General features: G+C 40.1%; 1 protein-coding gene across 1 annotated transcript in view; it reads right to left on the reverse strand.

Moving 5' to 3' along the window:
- Positions 1–27,231, reverse strand: part of GNB4 (G protein subunit beta 4) — a 1,262,726-nt gene that overhangs the window by 233,332 nt on the left and 1,002,163 nt on the right. The window contains exons 7-8 of the mRNA XM_044070378.1: positions 11,634–11,700; positions 11,351–11,552 (exon numbers count right to left, since the gene is read on the reverse strand). Coding sequence (XP_043926313.1) covers positions 11,351–11,552; positions 11,634–11,700 — 269 coding nt within the window. The remainder of the gene's footprint in view (positions 1–11,350; positions 11,553–11,633; positions 11,701–27,231) is intronic.

Here is a 27,231-nt window from a genome sequence, read left to right on the forward strand (position 1 = left end):
TAGCTGTATCCCTGCAGGAGGCTTTTAGAGCGTCAAAACCACAATGCAAAGAATGTTTATTGACAAGATTGGCAGAATCCAGCAAATTCTGCACATCCTTACTCTGACAAAAGAGGCACACTTGCAATCTTTGACTTAATAGCCTCCAAGGTGTGCTGCTGATACTTAAGCATATGATAAAATCAATTAGTAGACCTAATAGCAAGAGAGGCAGAGGTATAAACGTTTTTACCCCACCTATCTAGGTTCCTACATTCCGTCGGAAGGAACAGGATTCTTGGTAACAGTGGCCTTAACTCCTTTAGGCCCTTGAGAAATAACCTCTGGGTCAGCTAGCGGATTCCTAAAAAGAAACAAATGAGACTCAGGGACTCTATAGTATGTTTCCTGGAAGCAGGAAGAATTGAATTTGGAGTCGAGGCATTTTCAAGAAAAATATCAACCATTTCCAACACTGAAGGAATAGCCAGAGGCTTATGCTGAGGCAAATCCAAAAACTCCCTGATCCTTTTCTTAGATTGGGATTAATCTTGACTTTCCCATTTAAAATGCTCCCTGAGAGTATTCCAGGTATCAATAAAACAGAAATCTTCTTGAGGAGAAGCAGAAGGAATGGATTCCTCTGCATCTGAATCCTCAAAAGGAGAAAAAACCTGCGAACTTCCTCTTCATCAGCAGAAATGCTAGAAGTATCAGAACCTGAATAAGACAAAGCCTCAGGAGAGACAGCCCTACCCCTTTTTGAAGGAGGAGGCTGTGAACCCCTAATAAGAGTCAAAACGTCATCAGCCATTTAGCGATTTGAGAATGAGGGGAACGAGAGGAAAGTGGAGCCTGTTTCTTCACAGGCTTACTAATTGAAGATTTACCTGCAAGTCTGAAGGACTTGGGAGGCCTAGCAACCACTGTAGTGGCACAGATTGTCGGTATGAACTTGCTGTCCGAACGAAGAACAGAGGCCTCGGACATCAGAGCCAGCTTAGTGGCTCCGGATCCAGCTGAAGAGGCAACAGGTGGAAGGTCAGAAGACAAAATGGAAGCCGGAGGCCTGAGGGACTCAGAAATGGTCTCAATCGAGGCTTGCGGTTGAAAATCCGCAGACTGCAGGGGCTGCAAAGGCGCCTCCCTGGCTACCGCAGAACTGACTACCAACTTAACATCATCTGAAGGCTTGACCTTCTGAAGCCTGTCGTGGTCCTTGTCCTTACACTTCTTAGGGATATCCGAAGCCTGAAGACCAGCGTATGCCATACCGACAAACTTAAGCCACACTCCAAAATGTTTAGCTAAAAGCTTAGCCCGATGACAAATAATACACGGATTAAAGGAAGCACAGAGGTCACAATTAGGACCGTCGTGGTCAATGCCTAAACAAACAATACAATAGGAATGAAAATCTTTATGGGGAATCTGCTTTCCACACGTAAGACAATTATTGACTTTTTCTGACATTCATTAAGGCAAGAAAAGAGGATCCCCAACGGGGTAATTAGCTGTAGTTAACTTCAACTTTGTGGTTGGAAACCAAAAAGGTAAACTGCAGACCAGCACTCGTGCAAAAATGCTTTTGCTTCAGGCTCCGCGGCAAGGAAGACTGAGGAAGTGACGTCGGCTGCCTCCTTTTGTATCAGACATCCTGACGTCCTTTACAATCAACAGCCGATGTCACATTTACTTGCCTTTGGTATTCTGGCCGATCGAGGACTACTGGGAGCCGGATAACCCATTGGTTATGACTGCAACAGTGAAACACGATGAACATCCCTTTACTACAAAATTCCTTCCCGACAGGTGCAGCCATAATCGGATTTGGTTTCTTAGGGATTGGCTCAACTGAGTCAGGCTCTTTCCATGCCTGCTGAGAAACCAAATCAATAAGCTAGTCAGTGAGCAGAGTAACCAAGAAGGTAGATGAGGCAGCGCCAAAGGTCTCCAAAAATACCGATTCCTCTGGTGGAGGGTTGCTGGAGGTCCAACCATCTCTCTGCTTAAGGATCTCAAGGATGTCTCCAAATGAGATATCTTCTGGAGGTGATCATGAGGACCCTTCATCCTCATTGAAATAAGTATCCTCAGTGACTGACTCTTGTGGAGAGTCTAAGTGCCTCCTCTTGCACTTTTGCTTCCTAGGGACTTCCTCAGTGGGGTGTTCCATGGAAGTGTCAGAAAAGATTGTGAAACCCTGCTGGGTGGTCCGGGAGACTCGAGCTGGCTGTCCCTGTGGTGTAAAATGATGATGAGGGGGTTGGATCTGTCAGTCCTGTCAGAGCAAAGAATACCCTCTTGACTACCTTGAAGGCAGACCGCTCCAGAGAGAAGGAAGATCTTAGCGCCCAGAAGGCAGGCTTCTGGACCTCTGACTCCTCTCTCTCTGAAAGCAATCTCCCCAAGGAGAAAGTCGGGAGCTGAGCTTTTCAGTGCTGAAGCACCAAGGTGCAGAGACGGCTCCAAAACATTTGGAGTCGACTCAAATGCCTTGAATCTGACAAGGCTTCCAATGCCACTGCCTGCTCCTTCAGATTCATGTTCTCACTTTACAGCTTCTTAGTTGTACTGGAATGTGCTGCTAAAGCATGTTCCACCTTATTCTACTGTGATACTGTGATAATGTGATGCCATACATTCAATGAAGTGGGAACCCTGATCATGCACTCACATTCATGGCATGTAGTTCATTATAAATTCAAATTTTCCATCTTCCTCAATACTGGCTTGTTGAAGATCACATACAGGCTAGCTGTTCTCTCTGTGCCATACTGGGACTTGTGTGCGATGTCAATGCAGCAGGTTTTAATTTTCTGTTCTTCAGCTTAGCCAATCCCTTCTTTCTGGTCACCCAGAAATACTCCCCTGACCATTTTAACACAACATTTGCTAAACGTTCATTAAAGACATTTGCATTTATTTCTCTGCCAGAGGATGAGAAATTAAATTCTACTACCAGCATGACCCTGTACCAGATGTCCTCGTGTGTGAGTGAGTGAGTGTGTGTGTGTGTGTGTGTGTGTGTGTGTGTGTGAAAGTGTGCGTGTGTGTGTGAGAGTGTGCGTGTGTGTGTAACAGTGAATGCAACAGTTTCGTTACATTATGGTTACTCTGAATATTCTAGCACTGTAAGGAACTGAAAACAGTGAAGTGGAAGAAAAGTCAGGAATGCCAAGGTCTGTAACTCTGCTCTTTAGTTGCTCACTGTGGAAACTATTTTGGGTGTGGATGCTGCACAGTGCAGATTTTGTACATGGTTGTAAGGCCAAACAATACATGTAAATATAAATTACTATAAGGAACAGATGCTGCAAGAATAGCCATAGCTAGAACCCATCTTCTCTCCTTACTCTTACATGCATCCCCCATACTTGCCAACCTCAAAAAGTCAGAACCAAGTAAATTAGAACAAAGAGATAGAAGGTCACACTGAAAAACCAATCAGAAAAAACTAAATGAAAACTCCAGCCAAGCTAGAACTTCCAATGCTCCTGTAACAGAGGCACATGGGATATATGCAAATGACCCTTATGAACATCAGGTGTTTCAGCTATATGGCGATTCTGATTGCCCATGACTTTTACATTTGAAGTCGTTTTAATGGACAATTTCAGGCCAATAAAGCCAAACCCAATTTTGCCGTCACCCTAATGATAATGGACATCAGCTGGGTATAACAACCCTGTGTTTGTTATGCTTAGTCAAACACTCTGCTTATGCTATGCTAACGAGGTCATAACAAGGCCGAAATATTCATATCCATAGCTAGTGGGGTTTGCCTTTATTAGCCCGAAATTGTCCATTAAAATGACTTCAAATGTAGAAGTCATGGGCAATCAGAATCGCCATATAGCTGAAACACCTGATGGTCATAAGGGTCATTTGCATATATCCCATGTGCCTCTGTTACAGGAGGTTTGGGAGGTCACTCATTGGAAGTTCTAACTTGGCTGGAGTTTTCATTTATTTTTTTCTGATTGGTTTTTTAGTGCGACCTTCTATCTCTTTGTTTTAATTTGTTAACTGGGATATTTTGCAGTCACCCTAATGATAATGAATATCAGCTGGGTATAGCAACCCTGTGTTTCTTATGCTTAGTTAAACACTCTGCTTATGCTATGCTGACGAGGTCATAACAAGGCCAAAATATGCATATCCATAGCTAGTGGGGTTTGCCTATATTGGCCTGAAATTGTCCATTAAAATGACTTCAAATGTAAAAGTCATGGGCAATCAGAATCGCCATATAGCTGAAACACCTGATGTTCATAAGGGTCATTTACATATATCCCATGTGCCTCTGTTACAGGAGGTTTGGGAGGTCACTCATTGGAAGTTCTAGCTTGGCTGGAGTTTATATTTAGTTTTTTCTAACCAAGTAAATTAGAATCATGTTATAATAAGAGTGCCAAATTTGCAACAGATTCCACACATTCAACCCATCACTGTCAATGCCTAAAAAACCTTTCTTGGTTGGAACTACCTCCTATTATTAACTAGAAGCAGTTAATAATGGCTCACAAAATAATGCACAATCCTGACAACGTACCTTGCCTAAAAAATCTTCTACAACCCTACTCTAACATTCGTACTCTTCAATCATCTTACAAAGACTTACTCCAAGTAACCAAAGTATCCAATACAGCAGGCAACTTTCCTTACTAACTTTGTTGCTAAAAATTGGAATACCCTTCCATATAGTATTAGATCCATAAGCAATCTTACTCATTTCAAAATATAGCTCAAAAGACACTTATTTGAATCCTGGCTTTCCACATGTAACACTCTAGGTTAATTATTAACTTAGCATTACTTATACAATGTCTGTACATATTAACTTGGTTAACATTGCCCCTTCTAACAACACTACTTCTCTATAAATAGTTACATTCCTAGCTGCAACTCTCGCCACGGAAGTATTAACTATACACTACTTTGCCTAAGTGATTCTCCCTGCTTAATTTCCTAACTCCTTATGTTCCTCCACATATATAAATTCACCATATATTTGTCTATATTTTAAGTTTTTTAAGTCTTGTTCTATTTGATACTATGTATATATTTTTGTTTTTACATTTTTATCCTGTAAATGTGTTAACACTAATTTTTTTGGTCAATTTTGTTTATAATTTCTATTACTTGTTCTGATAAACTGTATTTAAGCTTAGACTAGAGCTTTTCTCCCCAGGGCTCTGCTGGAAATGGTCACTGTCCCAGTCAGACCATCCCGGTAAACAAATGTAAAATAAATAAATATTTTTTGTGTTCTTTATCCATATTTATGGGGCAATGGAGTGGATCCAAGACTGTGTCCCTCACCTACTGCTAGTGGTATGGGTTGTGAGACCACACCCCTAATGACCATCACCTATTGGCTTGCAGTGGTCGGGATATTGTAACAACCTACTTGGGCAGCAACGTATGCAAACCCTTGCAGCCACAAGCCAAATATATGAAGGAATATGCTGCAAAGCAGTTACTTTGTTTTTAGGCAGACTAATTAGCAAAACAGGCAAATCTGATCTTTGATAAGAAAAAAGATCAGTGTCACAGTTGATTATAAAGAATGTAAAACAAGAGGAATCCAACTTGTTAGTATAAGCAATGATATGGAGACCTCTGCCTATGGTGTAGCTAAATATTCAGTTCAGTGAACCTGCAGACTACCTGGCAGTTCCACAGCATGCAGAAAATGGACTGATCAATCCAACCTCAAATAGTCTTAGAATGCAAACTAAACTAAAAAAGGAAGAGCTGGAACTGGAGGCAAACTAATTTAAGGTAACTAAAAGAATGAAAGTTTGAGTAGAGAGAGATCAAGAGCAGAGAGAGTGAACAAGAACAGATACAGGGCTAAAACTGCAGTCAAACAGAAGCCCATGAAGAGAAATGCAGAGCTAGCACAAAAGGAAACTACTAACCCTTTGTGCAAACGTGATCACATCACGTAAAAACCAAACCACTGATGCAAATGTCAGCACTAAATTGCTTCCTCTGTATAATGAAGGGGATGATTTTTTTGTTTAGGCATTTGATGTGTTTGTAATCCACAACAAATATACTGAAGAAATGGGTGCAATTTTTCAATCTGCTCTCAGGTAAGGCCAGTTATGCAATCACTAAGATGAATGAAACTGTAGCAATTATTCCAAAATTAAAACTTAACTGTATGAATGACTAACTTCTGAAGTTTACAGAAAAAAGATGAAAGTTAGAGGATAGTGTTAGTGATTCCACTATAGATGTATTTTCCCAGATGCATGAGAGGATGCCATAGTTATTATTTCTGATATGCTGGGAGACCTTATGAAAATGAAGCAAACACACTGTATTTTGTCAAAGGATACAATAACTTCGATGACAGCCAAGGAATCGATCAGTACTGTGAAGATGAGTGAAAAAGGTGACCTCTGGCCAGTGGTTATTAAATGATCAAGGCGACATCCCTAGCATTACATACTGGTATAACTGTAGAGAAGCAGCCTAGACCATCACAGCAGGTTCAACAGGCAAAGAGGGAAGCCACTGGTTCTAGTACTTGCTCAGGACCTATTTTGGTCTTGGGGTTAAATGTTTTCAATACAACCAAATGAGGTATGTACTATTTAAGTGTTCACAGCAACAAAGTAGGGAAGAAGTCACATGAGCCAGCAAGCAGAGGTAGCATCATGGTAGAGGGAGGTTCCTTTGGAGACAACTGCTGCCATAGACTACAGGGGTCTGCACCCTATACTGGTGAAGGAGAAAAAGGACAGTGACAAGAGGCTTCCAGCATCAAACATAACTACTGTTAAGCCTGCAGTGGTTAAAAAGAAGCAATAGCCACTCCCAGACAGTTCATTCCAGCTAGGGCTCTGGGAGAGACATTTTCAGGTGGCACTGGCCAGAGTTTACTTCTGTAGTGAATGAGAAGGGTAAGGGAACAAGCAAGTGGCAGTATTTAAAGATATTTCAGCAGATACCTTAAGTGTAAATTACTCTGATGATGCAATACCTTGTGTTCATGCTTATGGGCAGGCAGATTTGGAGGTATACCTGTGGTGATGGCACTAAGGGAAGATGCAGTTGATGCCCATACCTCCAGAGGGTAATATTCTATTTAGTGGAGGGCTAGACAATAGCAGCACATCAGAATATGAATTACAGCTAGTGAAAGGTAGCAGGCTTCCCTTGGAAGGGGTTGCTTCAAATGGAAATGTAGGTGGCAGTAGCATGCTGGAATCTGAGCCACAAAATTAAAAGATACCAGACTTCCTTTGGATGGAGAATTGGGCATGACCATAAAGAAAGATTTGAGATGAGATCAGCTCAGATCTTTCCTTGCAGGACTTAAGGTATTTAATATTCTGTTAAAAATATTCAGCCGGATAGTTTTTTTTCCAAGGGAAATAGTTACAGATGTGTTAATTTCTTATTAGACCTGCTGTGGAAGCATTGTAATGTAAAGCATTCAAACTATCCCTATTATCCAAAGACAAATAGCTGGGTGGACTAGTTTAACTCTACTCTTAAGAGCATGTAGATGAAATCTGTAATTCAGTTTAAGCAGGTGTGGTACAAGCATTTGACATTTGCCACATCTCTTTCTCAATCTATAAAGAGAGAACTGCTCCAACAGCCTTTAGGGTTTTCACCATCTGACCTAATGTATCATCACAGAGTGAGGGGAAGGCATAGATTTAATTCACAATCAGTCAAAAGGTGAATATGTTTTCACAAGGAGTAATTATCAACTCCCTTTGCCCTCATTTTTTCTATACGAGATCAGGGTGTCATGTCAACTGTCGCCACCTGTCTTAATTCACTTCCAGTCTACTACCTTCTTCAACAGTCATGTCTGTCACACGTCTTCTCAAATGCAATCCATCCATTGGCTGGATACCCTGGTTTCTTCTTGCCTTCCACCAGACTCTCCCAAATCTTTACCAACCTGACTTCTGCTTTTCTGCACAAGTGACTTAAGTTTCTGCTCCGATATTGTTTTTCAGTCTGTTACAATGTAAATGCTAGCATCAGTCTCCAACACCATTTCCGTCACCTCTAGCTTCCTCATCTCCTCTGTCTTTACTGTTCAGGTTTCAGTACCATATAGAAGTACTGGTCACATCATTACTCTGTATGTGTTAATTTTTTTGCTTCTTTGGTATTCTTCTGTCACACCTTACCCAACACACTGTACTGTTTGGCTGTAGCACCCCTAATTCTAGCTGACCTCCTTATTCATCTTTCCCTTCTCAATCACCTCTCCCTGATACATGAAGCTATTAACCTGCTCCATGATTTTACCCTCTATCTATATTTTCAGCTTACTTCCCTCACTTGCTTCAATGACAGATGTCTTGCATGTACTCAGTTTCATTCCATGTGATTTCAGTTTTGCACTCTATTCCCCTACAACTTGCTGAAGTACTTGCTCAGACATTGTAGTGCCACATCATTTGCATGGATCCCTATCACATTATCGAACGGACACATTGTTGAATGTGATATGGTCGAATCCATATCATTGACAATGCCGTCTGTCAAACTGTTCTGACTGAGATTGCTTTATGGTAGGGATCAGGAAATTTGCCCTTTTCCACACTGTGCTGCAATCTCAGAGTTGGTATATATAACTATAAGGGGGGGTGCAGGGGGCTTGCCCCTGCGAAAGCCACTTTTGTGTTGTGTGCGGGTTGCTGTGTTTGTGTAAAGTTTTTTTGACAGACTGCATTGCTGATATGGGTTTGACCAAATCACATTCGACAATGTAGCCATTCAATTACTTGACAGGGACTATCTGCTACAGCTGCTGCCTCAGACCTGTTTTCAAATGTAGTCTATCACCAGTATACACAGAAGTAGGCATAAAGCTGAACCCTTTTTCACACCCACTGCCAATGAGTCTGAACACTCTATGTACTAGTCACTAGGTCTTGTACATAGCCTGCAATAACTCTACCAGTGTTTCAGGAACACAGAACCCTTGCAGGACTGTCCAAATCTGACTTCTTGGGACCTTGTCATATGCTTTCTACAAGTCCAGAAATGCCTGGTTGGACCTCTTTACTCATTTAGAGCTTCTTTCCCATCATATTTCTAATTACAAACATTGGGTCAGCTGTGCTGCATCCAGATCCGAATCTGAACTGCTCATCTCTGTTTATCAATCCCCCTCTCTGGCACTTTCATGTAGTAGGAGAGAAGTCTGTCACTTCTGTACTGCTGACAGTTGTGAATATCCCCCTCTGTTCTTGTACACTGACACTAGAATGTTTAATCTCCAAATCATTTGGGATAAACTCTCCTCTCCCATAATATTAAGAGTACCCTTGGGAGCCATTTCTCTCCTAACTCAAACATTTGCCGTGACCTCATCTCTGAGCCTGCTACTTTTTTAGACTTGCATTTCAGTAGTGCTATTCTTTCTTCTATAGTGGGTTCTTCTTTCTCCTTCATTGTAGGTGGTGTATGGGACAGTTCAGCTCCTCTGGGGTTTTCTTCAATCAGAGGTACTCCTTCCCTCAACCTCTAATGTCCTATGGACTGGTGAGCAAACTGTTGCTGGAATCCTTTATGAAAGGTGTCTGATGACTTCTTTATATCTTTGTCATGCAACAAGAGTTACTTCGTGCCATCTGCTCAATTTCTGGAAGATGGCTGAGCACCTCTGATGTCTTGTTCTTTGCTACTTCAACTGCTCCCTTAGCATCTTTATCAGACAACCAGTACTCCTTCTAAGCCTGGTCCATCTTTTCTACCCCCCACTTTCTCCTGCACTCCTTTCTTTTGATAGCTTTTTGGACTTCTGATTTCCAACACCAGCTTTCCTTACCTACCCTGTTTCTACACCTGGCTCAGCCACATAGCTATTCTATAGCCTCCAGACATGCAGTTTAGATATGCTACCATTCTTTTTCGACTTCACCTATTTCCTCTTTTTCCTGTGGTGTTTTCTCTCCAGTCAGCTTCCTGGTCTTCTGCCTGGTCGCTGTTGACCTTAGCTCATCTTACTCAGATTATGGGTACTGGTATTTATGCTGTAAGGCAGACAGTCTCACTGGGGAGAACTTTAATTTTCATGACTTTGCAATCTCTGATTCTATTATTCCTCCTTGTTAGAAGGAAGTCTACTTCTTGCATGCTGAACACGTATGCGATTTTGTGGCTGTTTTTCTTGGTGAGCCATGTGATGGCTAGCAGCTAGTCATTTGCCAGACAAAAGTCTATAATATACTACTACAGATAAAGTAAAACAGCAAATACAACAAAAAACAGCACCCTAATAAAAACTAGAGACTAATTTATTAGAACACCTCTAACGCCTCAACACAAATGCCTTCAAAGGAGTCATTTGCAAGACAGAAGTCTAGAACAGACTCTCCTTTATTCATGCCACCACAACCATACCTTCTTTACAGCACAATCTACTTTGTTTGCTCAGATAAGAGAATTCAGGTCCCTCATTATTAATACCAACCAAAGCTGTCCTGCTTTACCTTGTGCACACAGCAACTGTTTCCCAAATGCACTCTTTTCCTCCCCCCTGCAAACCTGCTGTGGGACATAGGGCAGTATTCATAATCTCAGCCTATCTGCCTGTTGAAATCGGACTACTATGAGTCTCTCACCAATACTGATGATATCCCTGCCTTCAATAGACTCTCCCTCACTACAATTCCCACACCATTTCTAGTCCTTCCCATGAGTAATAGTCTCTGGATCCCAAGTCAAGTGGCTCTGCTGCACTGCCCTTCCACTCAATCACTTGAATACACAGGATGTCCAGTCTCCTCCTTACCATCATGTCATTCACTTTCAATCTGCATTCGGTCACAAAACTTCTATTCAGTGTTGCAATCTTTAGTTAATTTTTAGCAGGTTAATTAGATTTACATTCCGCTTTCACTCAGTGCTATTTCAGGTAACCCAGGCTAGGCAACTGGACACCAGACAGCAAGTAGCTTGCTGACATAGGGTTGCTGAGCTTTATGGTAGACACAAACTGGCCAATATAGACACACAGACCACTCCCACCATTACCATGGCTCAGTGGAGTAGGTTAGAGTAGACCAAATCTTCTATCCACTTATTACCGGCAAATATCCATGCCCATCGTTGGTGAAATTAGTTGAAGTGATCAAATCAACTAGAAACAATTTCTATACAGTCAAGTGGCAAGCCCTGACGCAATGCTCTGTGCAGGAATTAGTAAAGGTGACAGGTGCTTTGTATTGTATGCTGCATAATATCATTCCCCTCTTGGATTGGGGGGAGGGTGAGGTGGAAGCAAATAAAACATTAGCATCATAACATCAAATAATTTAGAGGAACAGAATAAAACAATTCATGATTTGCTGGATTTTGCTGTTAAGTATATACTTACACAGACAGCATTAATATCAGATACGTGTCCTGTAAATGACTGTCTACACATTCCATCTCGAATATCCCACAGTTTGGATGAAGCATCACAAGCACCAGAAACAAACGTCCTCATATCAGGGCTGAGAGAGAGACTCATAACATCCCCTGTGTGTCCGGTGAATGTGGTAGTCTGCTGGCCAGTTTCTATATCCCAAAGTGCACTGCAAATTAACACAACACCTTTCAACCACACTGTTCAGTAAAATACAACACACACAGTCTAAAGAGCTTTTGTAACTTACCAGGTTGTGTCTCCAGAGCTTGTGACTATTTGGTTGTCATCCAGAAAACGACAGCATGACAAATAACCTAATGAAACATCAGCAAAAGAAATCATCAATTGTTCATGCATAAAATATTCAAGATTACCAACACAGCCATTTGGCTTGATCTTAAATCCCTGCCCCGACCTTTCTGCATTTTTAGATGATTCAAATAAAATTTATTCAAAGATCAGACAGATAAAGCTGTGCATTCGATACTTCCTATATATTACTTTAAAAATAGAACTCCTATTGGATTCATGGTCTGATACCCAGAAACATACCTATAAAAGGAATACTGAACTGCAGATATCAGCTGCTAGTATTTTCACAGATGCAACCCACTGGAGGGATATCAACAACTACTGATCAATTGACCATTACAGGCAGAAACTAAAATCTTTGTGTCATTGTGCTGTTCTAGGCAACACATACCTTCTTACAGCACAAGTAGTTATTACATTGTTATTCTTTTCTAAATGACCAATGAGGGCAATTACTCTGTCAAGATTTGTTTTTTTTTTTTTTAAAACCCAACAGGTGGACACTGTGGACACGCAGAAATAACAAACAGGCAGCATCAACCAAAGTCCATTATTTATTAAGCGCTTTCATACTGGTAAAGCGAGAACTTCATCAGAATAAAATATAAAACAGCAAGTCTTAAATACAGGTTCAACCAATACCCCATTAATCAGTATGCAAATTATTTAAAGCTACAGAAAACTTAAACATTTCCCCCTTTAAAAGCCATGAATATACCCAGAGAAATCTTTAGTTAGGCTTTGTTCTTCTCATAATGTAGTCTGTGTTACCATAAGATCCAGTGATAATGCATTACAATTATCCTGTAGGATCTTCTTTCTATTCACTTACAATCACAGTACAAAAAATAATTTAGCCTTTATCTCCTACACAAGGAAAAACTTACAAAAACTTTCCTATAACAAATGTAATTACTTATTTTATGTTGCCCTAAATGACCTCATGACTGCAGTCACAGTGGCAGGATTCAACTTTTTAGTTAAGCTTTCTCTTTGGTATAATGTATAGGCTAAAAAAGAATGTCATAATGCCCTGCATCTTTTCCTGTAGGAACTTTTTTCATTCACTTGGAATGGCAGTACTCAAAAATCCTGCTTCCTTTCAGAATCAGTATTCCAGACAGTGTAATAAGCCTTTTTCATTTGAAGGTCAAAGTTAAAATAAAGCAAATAGTGTAAAATAAATTCATTAAAATGCAAATTTAACCTATGTATTTAGAGGTAGGGAGCTCCAGAATTTTTTTTTATAAAATACCATTCACGCATTAATCCTCCAATACTCTATTTCTATTTAAACATGTTTATTTACAAAAACCTATGTTACATTAGATGCAGCCTTCATGCTTCGTTGCGCATGCTCTGAGCACTAACCTTCATTAACAATTTTTATACATTTTGAATGCTTTTCATCACAGGTCTAATGCTTACATTAAAAAATGATCAACTTCACAGTGATTCCATGCTCATGCACACTCATGTTTTAGCTGATCTATTAATTGGGTCAAGTTTACTTTTTTGGCTACTCTCCCATCCCCCTCATCCTAAACTCAACAATACACATCCACTAAAGTAACCAAATTTAAACTAGTCCTTTTAAGAGGCACTAGGACCTAAGGTTGGGTGGCACGATGCCAGGGTAGTCCTATGGGCTAGGCTTGTAGAGGCTCCAGGGCCATTAGCCTAGTACACACCTATGAACTTACAAGACTTATTTTCTAAACTTTAGTTTGCCCTTAGTACGCAGACCTATCACCTACCATTGGCTTCCACTCGCTGATAACAGTACTGTTAATTTCCTTCCTTAATTTCTTCCTTCTCCCACAACTTAATTTCCTGTATACAAAGCTGCCTTTCTTATTTTTTTAATTCAGCATATCTAATCTCATTCATCATTTTTCTGTTTAAGTGCATCGGGTTTCTCTTTTGTTTCTATTTTTTGGTTAAAGATTTCTTAGCCACTATGATCAGTAATGAAAGCAGTACCTATACATGTTTAGGCTTCTTGGTATCCTACAGCTAAGAATTCTTAGAGATTTTTTTTAATTCCCCAGCATTCTTAGGAGTTTATTCAATCACTCATTGTCTTGTTTGATTTCTACACATTTCCAGAATATTCGTTTCCAGGTTCCTCTCTCATTTTCATCACACTTCCAACTAATTCCTCTCTCTTTTGGGAATATTTTCTCTAATCGTTTGGAAGTATAAAATATTACTCTTAGCATTTTCACACAAGTATTCAAAACTTTCTAGATTTTATGAAGTGCTTAGGGTTCCCATATATCATTCCACTCTTGTTACCTCTAACTGTATTTTTAATTTTACCTGATCCCTGTTGCATTTAGACATGCAGTGCTCCAACTCCATGACAAATATTCTCTATTCATCACCCAACTCCTTACTGGCCCATCTGTCCTTGATTCTACAGTCCATTATACCAGGTCTGCTTTGTTGAGATGTCAAATGCTTCCTATTCCCATAACTCCTGCATTAAATCCCAGTAAGACAGCTGACCTATGTCCTTTAAATTCTACCAAGCCTACTTGCAAAGTATTAATTTCTCCATCCTGCATGAACTGTTCCCAAATCCCTGGCTTTTTTTCATTTTTTCGTCAATGTATCTGTTACAGGTCTCCCTTTCTGTTTGTCTCTATCTTCATCAAGGATCCTATGGGCATAGCCATTTTTCCCCAAGCTTTTTATGTTTATTACTCCCAATAACAGTTTGATATATTTACTGATATAGGCCCATGCATATCTTTTGTTGATGTTTTTTTAATACATACCAGATGCCCAAAGTAGTCACGACCTAGAGTATTTTCTTCTAGAGTTAATGCCATTTCCTTCCATTTAGGTCTATATGCGTGAAACTGTAACAAGCACATTAATGTAAGTGGATATAAAATAAAGCTCTAAATCCAGCATTCTCAACCCCCCCCCCTTTTTCTTATGGAGTATTAATTTTTCCCCAGTGTATTTGCTTTTGTCTCCTCTCACTCAATAAAAATTCCTAAGCGCCTTACTGAATTTTCGCCAAAAAGATTCATCAGGTTTAAAGTAATAGGTCTGGGCCACAAAGATTAGCAAGGGTAATAAAACCATTTTTATTGTCTGAATTTTGTGTTCTTCATCCTCAAGTAACATTTTCCAGTTTCATATTTTTGGAATTTTCTGGGCAGGTTCTTCTCACATATTCCAAACATCTTGTTTTAGTATGTTCCCAGAGGTACGGAAAATCTTAGGTGAGCTCTGTGCTGGTGTGTAATTTACTGCTATAGCTTTTGTTTTCTTTCATTTATCTTGTAACCAGCAAGCCTACACAAACGTTATATATGTGTGCATATTGGTGTAACTGCTTGTCTCGTTGGATGGAGTGCTCATCCGTAAGCTTCTCCTTTTAATCTACTTTCCCTGGATCCCCGCCAAGCCAAGTTCGATCTACTGGCCTGCAGTGCTCTTTAGCAGAACCGGGCAACCTTGGGATGAGTGTTATTTTCAAAATCTACAGAAACTCCTCCTTTTAATCTACTTTCCCTGGATCCCCGCCAAGCCAAGTTCGATTTATTGGCCTGCAGAGCTAGTAAGGGAGATGGCTAGAAAGGTGCTTGGTATGACATCTGGACAGAGGAAGGACGACAAGGAGACATGGTAGTGGAATGAGGAAGTACAAGAGAGTATACAGAGAAAGAGGTTGGCAAAGAAGAAGTGGGATTGTCAGAGAGATGAAGAAAGTAGACAGGAATATAAGGAGATGAGGTGCATGGCAAAGAGAGAGGTGGCTAAGGATAAGGCATATGAAGAGTTGTATGAAAGGTTGGACACTAAGGAGGGAGAAAAGGACCTGTACCGATTGGCTAGACAGAGGGACCGAGCTAGGAAAGATGTGCAGCAGGTAAAGGTGATAAAGGATAATGAGGGAAACATACTCACAAGCGGGAGAGTGTGTTGAGCAGATGAAAAGAGTACTTTGAGGGGTTGATAAATGAAGAGAATGAGAGGGAGAGAAGGTTGGATGATGTGGGGAAAGTGAATCACGAAGTGCAATGGATTAGCAAGGAGGAAGTAAGGATAGCTATGAAGAGGATGAAGAATGAAAAGGCTGTTGGTCCAGATGACATACCTGTGGAAGCATGGAGGTGTTTAGGTGACATGGCAGTGGAGTTTTTAACCAGATTGTTTAATGAAATCTTGGAAAGTGAGAAGATGTCTGAGGAATGGAGAAAAAGTGTTCTGGTACCGATTTTTAAGAATAAGGGTGATGTGCAGAGCTGTAGTAACTACAGAGGGATTAAACTGATCATGATCAAACACAACTAAGGCAACAAAAATCAAAAAAGATACTCCAAAAAGCAAGCAGATAGGAAACGCCAACCACAGAGATGGTGAAAAAAGTTTTTCTTTTAATAACATGTCCTGGTACCTCGGCAATTCGCCTTCAATGGAACACCTCACCAAACAAACCCATCTCCTTAAATACAATACACAATTTGCTCATTAAACAATCAATTCATTAATTTGCAACAGCTTGTCAGATAAACTTTAAACTCATGACGACTCATATTTAGAAACAGATAAGATTCATAAACTTTGTAATACAAAATTTCATAACACAACATTTCATAATACTTAACTCAAAATATCAAAATTTCACAAGGAATCCCAAAACCTGAATTTATGATGAAATCTTATCTATTTTATTAATGTAGAAGTGGTAGATATTTGTTGATGCTAAATAAAGTACTGCTTATTCAATTATTTTATCTATTCATTTATTAACAGTTGTGCAATATTTTCTTGGACTCTAAATATGAGTCGTCATGAGTCTGAAGTTTATTATGACAAGCTGTTGTAAAATCAATTAATGAATTGATTGTTTAATGAGCAAATTGTGTATTGTATTTAAGGAGATGGGTTTGTTTGGTGAGGTGTTTCACTGAAGGCGAATTGCCGAGGTACCGGGACATGTTATTAAAAGAATAACTTTTTTCACCATCTCTGTGGTTGGCGTTTCCTATCTGCTTGCTTTTTGGAGCATCTTTTTTGATTTTTGTTGCCTTAGTTGTGTTTGATCATGGATCGTGTTTTGGCAGAAGGAAGCTCTCATGGTGAGAATTTATTGTTCACTGAATTTTTGAAGGAGAGAGAAAGAAAATTTGCTGCTTCAGATTTATGGTCTTCCAGTGTTACAGAGTCCTGTTCGGATGACTTCATTCGGTTAGAAAGGCTGATGTCCAAGGAGGTGACAGTTTTTTATGACTCTAAACTGCTTGAAAAATATGTTTCTTTGAATATTACACCTAGAAGGCTGCGCATTGATAGGCTGCCTGCTGGCGGCTTTGGCAAGGATGAGAGTGATTTGCTCTTGGAATGGAGGCATGTTGCACAAAAGTGCACTCTCAACTGGCTTAAAATATTAATCAAAAGAAACAATAGAACTGTTGACAATCTACGTTAAGGAGATCATCAAATTACAGCATGAATTAATGGATAAAACTACACCGAACGTTTTTCAAGGTACTTTTAGAAGCATTAATGAGAAAATAAATAAAGTGAAAAATTATGTCATGGGTAGAAAAAAATCCAAACTCAACAGGGACATAAGGGACTATGAAAAGAATGAAGTATTCAATTGTCCACGTAAGGGTCGCCGTCAGCGTCGGAACATCAAGATGCACATGCCCAGGAGTGAGGACGGCTCGTCTTGTTCATCTGTGGAGACCGTTGGCAGTCGGAAGAGCATGTCTTTTGAAGACGCCGGAAGAGACAGTTCAACCGAACGGGCTGAACGGGTTGGGACTGGTAAATTTGATCAAAATGTTAAGAAAATGAATTCAAATGTGACATTATTAACCTTTCCAATGTTAACTTGGAAGTTAGAAAATTTGTCCGTAAATTGGATTTGAAGGTTTATTTTTCGGAACGTAAAAAAGATGTGTGTGTGGACTTTTCAAATGGCAATGGGGAAGATGAAGATGATGAACTGTTTAATTTGTGCATTTATGACATTCCTGATGAGTTTGAATATGAAAATGTTTGTGATGATGGTAACATCTCAGATGGGGGGCTGTTTGGAATGGGCTATACACATTTAGGTTTGCCTTACTTTTCTAGTGATAGTACCTTTTTGCCTCCAAAATGTTCGACAGCCATTAATGTTTTCGAACATGTGCTTTGTGCAAGCACTGAAAAAGAATATGTAGAATTTTGTAGGCGAGAGAGTATTTAATCTCTCTAAAAATTAATGGCTTGCTTTGAAGGAACTTAGGACTAAGCTGGATAAAGTGACAGACCTGCTGATAAAGGAGGCAATTGGGTAATTATGGATAATGTGAAATATGAGAGAATTGTTGAAGAGTTGCTTAGGGAAGACGTGTATAGAAAGTTGAATCATAACCCATTAAGACAGTACACATATGAACTTGTTGAACTGCTTGAGAGGGGGGAAAGGCATGGATTGTTTTCTAGCAGTGATGTTAAAAAATTGCTGACGAAGGAACCCAGGCATCCCTATATCTATGCAATTCCAAAAATTCATAAAGACATGGTTAACCCCCCAGGGAGACCCATCATCTCAGGGGTTGGTTCTTACATTGAAAGAACCAATACATTTCTTGATTTTCATTTCAAGGTTTATTTACCCAGGGTGATTTCCCATGTTAAGAATACCCAGGATGTGTGTGGGGCATTGCGAGGGATGACGTGGTACAAGGAATTATACTGGGCTACAGTAGATGTTTCTTCTCTATACACAAACATTGATAAGCTTTGGGGCCTGGAAGCAATGAAAAAGATGATGGGTGAAGGCCCTCGAACAAGGTTTTTGTTAGCATTGTTGGAATATAGTCTTACACATAACTATTTTATATGGAAGAAGGAATTTTACCTTCAAGTCAAAGAACAGCGATGGGAGTGGCTTTTGCTCAGACTTATGCAGACATATATATGGGGGAATTTGAGAAGGAGTTTATGTTCCAAAATAATTTTTTTGTAAATAATGTCATTTTTTATAAACAATATACTGACAACCTCTTATTTATATGCAGGGGAAGGCCTTCCTTGTTTGATGTTTTTATGCAGGATTTGAATAAGAACTCACATGGGCTTAGTTTTGTGTTTGAATGTTTAAGGGAAAAAAATTTGTTTCTGGATGTAGAATTTTACGTTGGAGAGGATTATAAGGTGCAATTCAGACCGTTTAGGAAACACACTTTGGTGAATAATTTTTTGCATGCTAGCAGCATGCATCCTCCTCTTTTAATTAAAGCATTGCCTGAAGGGGAATTTAAAAGAATTTTGAGGAATACCTCTGATCCACAATTATGGGATGAGGTACTTGGTGAAGTGTTTCATAGACTGTCTTCTAGGGGGTATTCGGAGGAAACACTGTTAGGTATCAAAAATAGGCTATGTGGAGGACAGAAAATGAGAAAGGTTTATAGTAAACAATGTTTAGTTGCAAATGAGGAGAAATTATTCTTTGTATCAAGGTATTCTGAATTTTCTTGCATAATTGAAAAGATTATAAAACAATTTTGGCACTTAATTTGTGATGATATGACTAATGGTTGTTCGTTTCCTAGACACGTTACTTTTTCCTATAGTAGATTTAATAATATGAAGGAACTGTTAAGTAAAAAGTTAGAGCATTCAATAGATGTTTTGAATGTTGGCATGCAATGTTGTGGAAGATGTTCTGTATGCCATAAGGTCAGAAATTTACATGGAAAGAAAATTAATGGGAAAAGATATCAGGCGTTTGAGAGATTTCATTGTTTGTCACAAGGGGTGGTGTATGTTTTGGGGTGTGACTGTGCCAAATCACTCTGGTATGCTGGTCAAACCACCAGAAAGGTAAAAGTTTGCATCCTCGAACATTTGGGGGATCTAAGAAGGGGGAATTTAGATAGTCCTGTGGCTTCACATTTTGTTAATGTGCATAACAGCAACACTGATGGATTCATTTATAGTGTTTTGGCTACACCACATTTTGAGGTTGGTAATTTTAAAGCTGAACTCAACAAACTAGAACATAGGATGATTCTTAATTATCATCTGTTATATCCGAGAGGCATGAATTTAGACATTGGGATTTCATCATAAATTCAGGTTTTGGGATTCATTGTGAAATTTTGATATTTTGAGTTAAGTATTATGAAATGTTGTGTTATGAAATTTTGTATTATAAAAGTTTATGAATCTTATCATCTGTTTTATTAAGGTAGAAGTGGTAGATATTTGTTGATGCTAAACTTTATAAAGTACTGCTTATTCATTTATTAACACTTGTGCAATATTTTCTTGGACTCTAAATATGAGTCGTCATGAGTTTGAAGTTTATATGACAAGCTGTTGTAAATTAATTAATGAATTGATTGTTTAATGAGCAAATTGTGTATTGTATTTAAGGAGATGGGTTTGTTTGGTGAGGTGTTCCATTGAAGGCGAATTGCCGAGGTACCAGGACATGTAATTAAAAGAAAAACTTTTTTCACCATCTCTGTGGTTGGCGTTTCCTATCTGCTTGCTTTTTGGAGTATCTTTTTTGGATTAAACTGATCGGTCACAGCATGAAGTTATGGGAAAGAGTAGTGGAAGCTAGTTTAAGAAGGGACGTGATGATTAGCGATGAGCAGTATGGTTTCATGCAGGGAAAGAGCACTACAGATGCAATGTTTTCTCTGAGTGTTGATGGAGAAGTACAGAGGTCAAAAGGAGTTGCATTGTGTTTTTGTAGACTTAGAGAAAGCATATGACAGGGTGCCTAGAGAGGAGTTGTAGTATTGTATGAGGAAGTCGGGAGTGAAGTATGTAAGAGTGGTACAGGATATGTACAAGGGTAGTGTGACAGCGGTGAGGTCTGTGGTTGGAGTGATGAATGCATTTAAGGTGGAGGTGGGATTACATCAAGGATCAGCTCGGACCCTTTCTTACTTGCAATGGTGATGGACAGGTTGACAGACGAGGTCAGACAGGAGTCCCCGTGAACTATGATGTTTGCAGTTGGCATTGTGATCTGTAATGAGAGTAGGGAACAGGTGGAGGAGACTCTGGAGAGATCGATATATGCTCTAGAGAGAAGAGGAATGAAGGTCAGCAGGACTAAGACAGAATATATGTGTGTGAATGAGAGGGAGAATAGAGGAATGGTGAGGATGCAAGGAGTAGAGGTGGTGAAGGTGGATGAGTTTAAATACTTGGGATCAATAGTTCACAGTAATGGTGAGTGTGGAAAAGAGGTGAAGAAGAGAGTACAGGCAGGATGGAGTGGGTGGAGAAGAGTGTCAGGAGTAATTTGTGACAGACGAGTACCAGTAAGAGTGAAAGGGAAGGTCTACAAGAGGGTAGTAAGACCAGCTATGTTACATGGACTGGAGACGGTGGCATTGACAAAAAGGCAGGAGTTAGAGCTGGATGTGGCAGAGTTAAAGATGTTAGGATTTGCACTGGGTGTGACAAGGGTGGGCAGGATCAGGAATAAGTATATTAGAGGGTCAGCCCAGGTTGGAGACAAAGCCAGAGAGGCAAGATTACGTTGGTTTGGATATGTGCTGAGGAGGGATGCTGAGTATATTGGGAAAAAGATGTTAAGGATGAAGCTACCAGGTAACTGGAAAAGAGGAAGGCCTAAGATAAGGGTTATGGATGTGGTGAGAGAGGACATGCAGGTGGTTGGTGTGACAGAGCAAGATGCAGAGGACAGGAAGAAATGGAAACAGATGATCTGCTGTGGTGACCTCTAACGGGAAAAGATGAAAGATGATGATGGAAGCCCTGCTGTCTTTCTAGTATTACTAAACCCTTTCTACTACAAATTGTGGTCTTTCTAAATCCCACATACTCCTGGTTACAAGTGTTTTTTATTTTATTTCAATTTATTTCAAATTGATTCAGGACATTAGCTGCCCTGCCCCCCCCCCCCCCCATTCTGTACTTCTAACTGCAATCTGTCTTTATATGCTGCACTATTTGTATGCTCTGCTGTTTTTCTACTAAATCTTTTCTCTTACAAATTCTTGTCTTCCTAATTTCCACATAACTCCTTGGTAAAATTGGCTTATTTATTTCAGTAAGAAAGGTATGCAAAAACAAGCAAGTCAGAGTACCTACTACCTTTTCTTATTATTTCTGTAGACTTGCATAGCTGTGAAATCAGAGCCAGCCCTTTTCATCATACTACTGGCTATCTACCACTTTTCTGGTCTAGTCTGATCCTCCCCCTCCCCACAAAAACAACTGCAGCCTAATCAGGGCCAGCCCTTTTCATCATGCTACTGGCTATCCACCACTTTTTCTCGTCTATTTTGTCCTCCCCCTCAAGACCTATTACAGCCTAACCTAGCTTTCTTAAGCTACAGAAACCAGTGTCCTGGTACTGCTGTAACATTAAGTTTAGTACCTAACCATGTCTTAGTCCCTCCCTTAGTTGAAATCTTACCTCTGTTCCTTGCTGGGCTCCACATTTAACTAACTTTATATCTTACAATTACCATAGTTGTCTGTGTTTTCCCCCACGCTTGCTAAGCAGCCTACAGCGTTTTTTCTTTGTCCCTTAATTCCCTTACCCACCAAGCTATATTGTATATATTTTGCCACTAGATGGCACTACTCAACCACTTATAGTGTAAAGATCACTTATAATTTTTCTGTTCTCTCCTAAGCAATCCCCCACTCTCATAGCATATTTACCCCACTGGCCTGCTTTGACTTGTGCATTGTTTTATTACTTTTCTCCCCCCACACTCCCCACCCTAGACTCACCTCTGCTGTTCCTGTATTTCCCCTAAGCTCCCACGTTTCAGCTACAGCTGGCTGATTGGTTTCCGCCAGCCACCTTCTGTTCAGCTTTTCCCGCTCCGTTCGCCCTACGGGCTCACTCCGCTCCCCTAACCTGCCCCCAATTCCCACCCACTGCCACTCTTACATTTATTTCAACTCCAAAACCCTCCCTCGCTCAACCAACCAATCATCTCCATTCTGTAACCCCTCCCCACCTCCACCTGCCAATCACAGCCACTCCAACCCCACCCAAACTCCCTATAAACATCTATTTCTACTCCATCTATACACATATACAATCTGCCCTCACTTTATACCGCTAATATACACATATACTCCTCTACCATGCCTTGTCTACTACCTGAAACCAGATTACAAATAATAAAAATGACAATACTTCCAAAAATTAATTACATTGTACAAGCTATTCCTATAGTACCTAACAAGAAAATCTTGAAATAAATAAATAAAATTCTATTAAACTTTCTTTGATATCCAAAAAGAAATAGAATAGCCTATACACATCATATTAGACCTTGGGAAATGGGTGGAATTAAACTTCCAGATCTAGAATCATACATAAAAGCTTCCATATTAAGAACCATCATTAATTGGATAGATCCTAATTATTCTTCAACATGGAAAACATTGCACACTATTACCTTTCTACATGAAAATAAAATAATTAAAAATTGTATATTAAGTGAATACAATAATAGGATGTGGCACATATTGACTGTTAATATTCAATAGAATATAACAAAACCAACAAACAAATTATATACGAGTTCTGAGTTATATATGAGTTTATAATAAGTTTTCACTCATATGGGTTTTTGGTCAAATGAACTTTAGGTCATTTGGTCTCAGTCAAATGGGCTTCGGTCATATGAACTTTCGATCATATGTAGTGAACCCATATATATATATATATATATATATATATATATATATATATATATATATATATATATATATATGTATATCTATATATAGATATACATATATATATATATATATACACACACACACACATATATATATATATATATATATCACACATATGTACGCACACACACACACACAGACACAGACACACACACACACACACACACACACACACACACACACAGACGCAAATAAACTTTTTCAAAAAGCCTTCTTGGTTCCCCATTCTGGATCTGTTATATACATCATCCACAAATAAATCTAGATCTTCTTTAGTATCTTGTGAAACCTAATGTCCTTAGCTAGATGTCCCAAATAAATGTCAAAAAGCAAAAGTGGCAACAGGCACTCCTATCCTGCCCTTTTTTCTATTATTATTGGATCTGATAATCTTCCATCACATGTTATCATTGATCCAGACCTCTTATACATTTAAAAAAATTCTATCCATTTTTCAGGAAATCCAAATTCCCCTGAAACTTCCATCAAAATTCCCAAAATACCTTGTTAAACACCCTCTCCACATCTAACCTTAACTGTTTTGTTTAACAACTGTATCATTCTAAATCATTAAGGTTCTATTAATACTGCCTAAGTTTTGTCTCCTTTTTAGAAAGCCACAGTGGTTTAGTGCTATTACCCTGGGTCAAATCCTTTCTAATCTCTTGACTAGTATCATGAAAGATCCAGAATCTGTCAGATCTTTTCCCTTTCAGTATAACTGCTAAAACTGTCCATTGCCAAGACACAGGTATATTCCCACGCTTAAGAATGCTGTTGAACAAGTTTTTCCATACTGGAATGGATTCTTTTTATAGATTCATAAGTGCTAGGCTGGCTGCCCTTCTGGGTCATTTTAAGCCTAGCCAATTTCCCTTTTTGTGCTCAAATTAACCTATCCCACTTGGTTAGATATTGGCCTTAACCATCCCATGGTTGATAATTATATATTACCCCTAATGAGAATAACTGGGATCATACAATACATAATTTGAGGGGACCCATGCATGGAATGCAGCATTTAGGAGCTGCCTCTGTCCATTATCAGTACAGGGGCAGTCCCAGAGTAACGTTTCTGTTTACAATCCACAGATCCAAGTTGCTCTTGAACATGGACAGGAATGAACTTTGTTTGATGTGGATGGTGAATTTGTTCCAGAGAAGCAGTATTTTCTGCAAGCTATACCTGTCTCTCCAAACCGTTCTGTTGGTAGTGCAGATGAGGTTTAGATCCCTAAACAGAGCATTTCTGATGTCAACTAACTTACTGATGAGCAGTAAATTCATCTGTATTGAGTCAGAGGATGCCTTGTATGCCAGACACAGGTCACCTCTAAGCAGTATGTACGATACAGGGTACAGTTCCAGGGCTTTAAGTTGGTCCATGTAGGACATGTTGTTTATCCCTTGTATCCTTTTAGTAAGTATCTATGTGGACAATCCAAGCATTCCACGTACCTAGACAGATACATGCCTAATAGGGCATTATATTCAATTTCTGGCCTTTACAAACACCAGTCACAACCAAAGTGACACATAGCTCACAACACCAGTGTGCCACCCAACAACAGCCCCTAAGGCAAGACATTGTACCCAACACTTTAGTCATAGGTGACTCTATAGTCAGGCACACTGATATCCCACTCACCAGGCTGAACAAGGAGAAAATTACAGTCAGCTGCCTGTCGGGTGCCAGGATCCGCCACATAACACATGCACTCAAGTCACTCCACAACAAGTACAAACACGACTCTGTCACTGTCCATGCTGGAGTGAATGACTTGAGACGTACCTCCCTGGACTACATGAAGAGACATGGAAGAGCTCTTAGATCATGTGACCCAGGCAGGTATGACCCTAGCCCCGAGTAGCATCCTGCCTTCACCCAGAATGATACCACAGTATAAGGACAAAATGATTGACTTCAACAATTGGCTAAGCTTCTGGTGTCATTCAAAGGGGATCCAGTATTTGTCTGCCTGGGAAGACATGATCGACAAACCACGATGCTTTGCCAGAGATGGTCTGCACCTGTCACCCCTGGGATTCAGGTTACTGGCTAAAGCTCTTGCCATCCCTATAGTGCCTTTTTTTAGGCAAGGTTCAAAGGATAAAACCACCACCGTAACAGATACAAGCATGCAAAATCTGAAGTTAATGCTACTCAATGCTAGAAGTCTAAACCTCAAAATGCACTCTCTCGTGGCACTCCTAAAAATGGAGAACATCGATATCTGTGCAGTAACTGAGACCTGGTTCAAGGCTCCAGAGAGCACCCCTGCAATACCAGGCTACAATTCTTACCACACATTTCGGCCACAAAACCAAGACCGAAACACTAAAGGTGGAGGAGTGTCCATATTCACCAAGGATATTCACACCTCCAGGCTAGTTGCCCAACACAATGCATCTGAAATTCTCCAGGTGCAACACTAGGTAAGACTGCAATCCAAATTGTACCTTGCTACAGATACCCCACCATGCCCCAAGATTCTCACTACACCTTTCTAAACATACTGGAAAATATTAAGATACAACCAAACACCCTAATACTGGGTGATTTCAACTACCCTGCCATTAAGTGGGAAAAAGTACAGTTGTGTACCTACCATAAATGTAGATGTTAGAGTGTATTCACTGTTGCAGTCATTACACTTTGGAATTCAGGCCGACTGTGGGTAGCCTGCCAGCAGGATAACCCAAGTCTTAGTCCGGCGTCGGTTGCTGTCGCCTCTTCCCTGACGTCAGTGCGCCAGGGGTATAAAAGATGCAGCAGATGCCATTTTCTTCAGTTTTTCTTGCCCCAGATGTCAGGTGCCCCCAAAAGGTAGGCTAAAAAACATTGCTAATAAAAGCATGCACTAAAATAACAATACCTTCATCTACAAGCAAATACACCACATAGGTTGCATAGGATAGAGAAGTACAGAGAAGTCCCAGCAAAGAAAGGGGGATGGTGGGTGGGTAACTTGGACTGCAACAGTGAATACACCCGAACATCTACATTTATGGTAGGTACACAAAGTAATCACAGATGGGTTTTCTGCCGTCAGGCGGTCCCTCGGTCGGCCGAATTCCAAAGTCTTGGTCCGGCGTCGGTTGTCGTCGCTTTCTCTTCTGACGTTAATGAGGCCAGAGTATATAAGACACAGCCGACGCCATGTTCTTCAGTCTTTCTTGCCCCAGATGTCAGGTGCCCCCAGAAGGAAGGCAATACATAAATTATGCTTATATGTGTATACATGCAATGCAATATAATCCAAAAACAGTGGTTGCAAGCAAATAAACCATAGAAGGATAACCCAGTCAGGTTGTATGAAGAGGTTGTTAGGCCCCATGCCTTTACCAAGTGGGGAAGGAGGGAGGGAAACCTGTACTGCAGCTGTATTAGCACTCAAACATCTACATTTATGGTAGGTACAAAACTGTACTATGTTCATCGTGCATACAGCTGCAGTAATCACAGATGGGTAGAGTCCCAAAGCTACGCACAGGGTGGTAGGTACTAGGAGGAACTGGGTTGAGCCAGAATGCCCTGCAAAACAGCAGTGGCAAAGCCTGCTCTGGTTCTGGAATATAAAGGCAGGTGGAGTACAGAACTCCAAGTGGCTGCCTCCAGAATATCTTTGGTAGGAACTCCTCTGAGGAAGGCTGTAGAGGTAGCTGTGGCCCTGGTGGAGTGTGATCCGATACCTGTAGGAACAGATTTCCCATGATAGGAATAACAAAACCGTATGCAGTGGCCTATCCACTTTGAAATAGTCTGCTTGGAAACTGGCATCCCTTGAGCCCCTACAGCATAGGACACAGAG

This window comes from Protopterus annectens, chromosome 4.part1 (genome assembly GCF_019279795.1).
Source record: "Protopterus annectens isolate FY-2018-M chromosome 4.part1, PAN1.0, whole genome shotgun sequence".
NCBI lineage: Eukaryota > Metazoa > Chordata > Ceratodontiformes > Protopteridae > Protopterus > Protopterus annectens.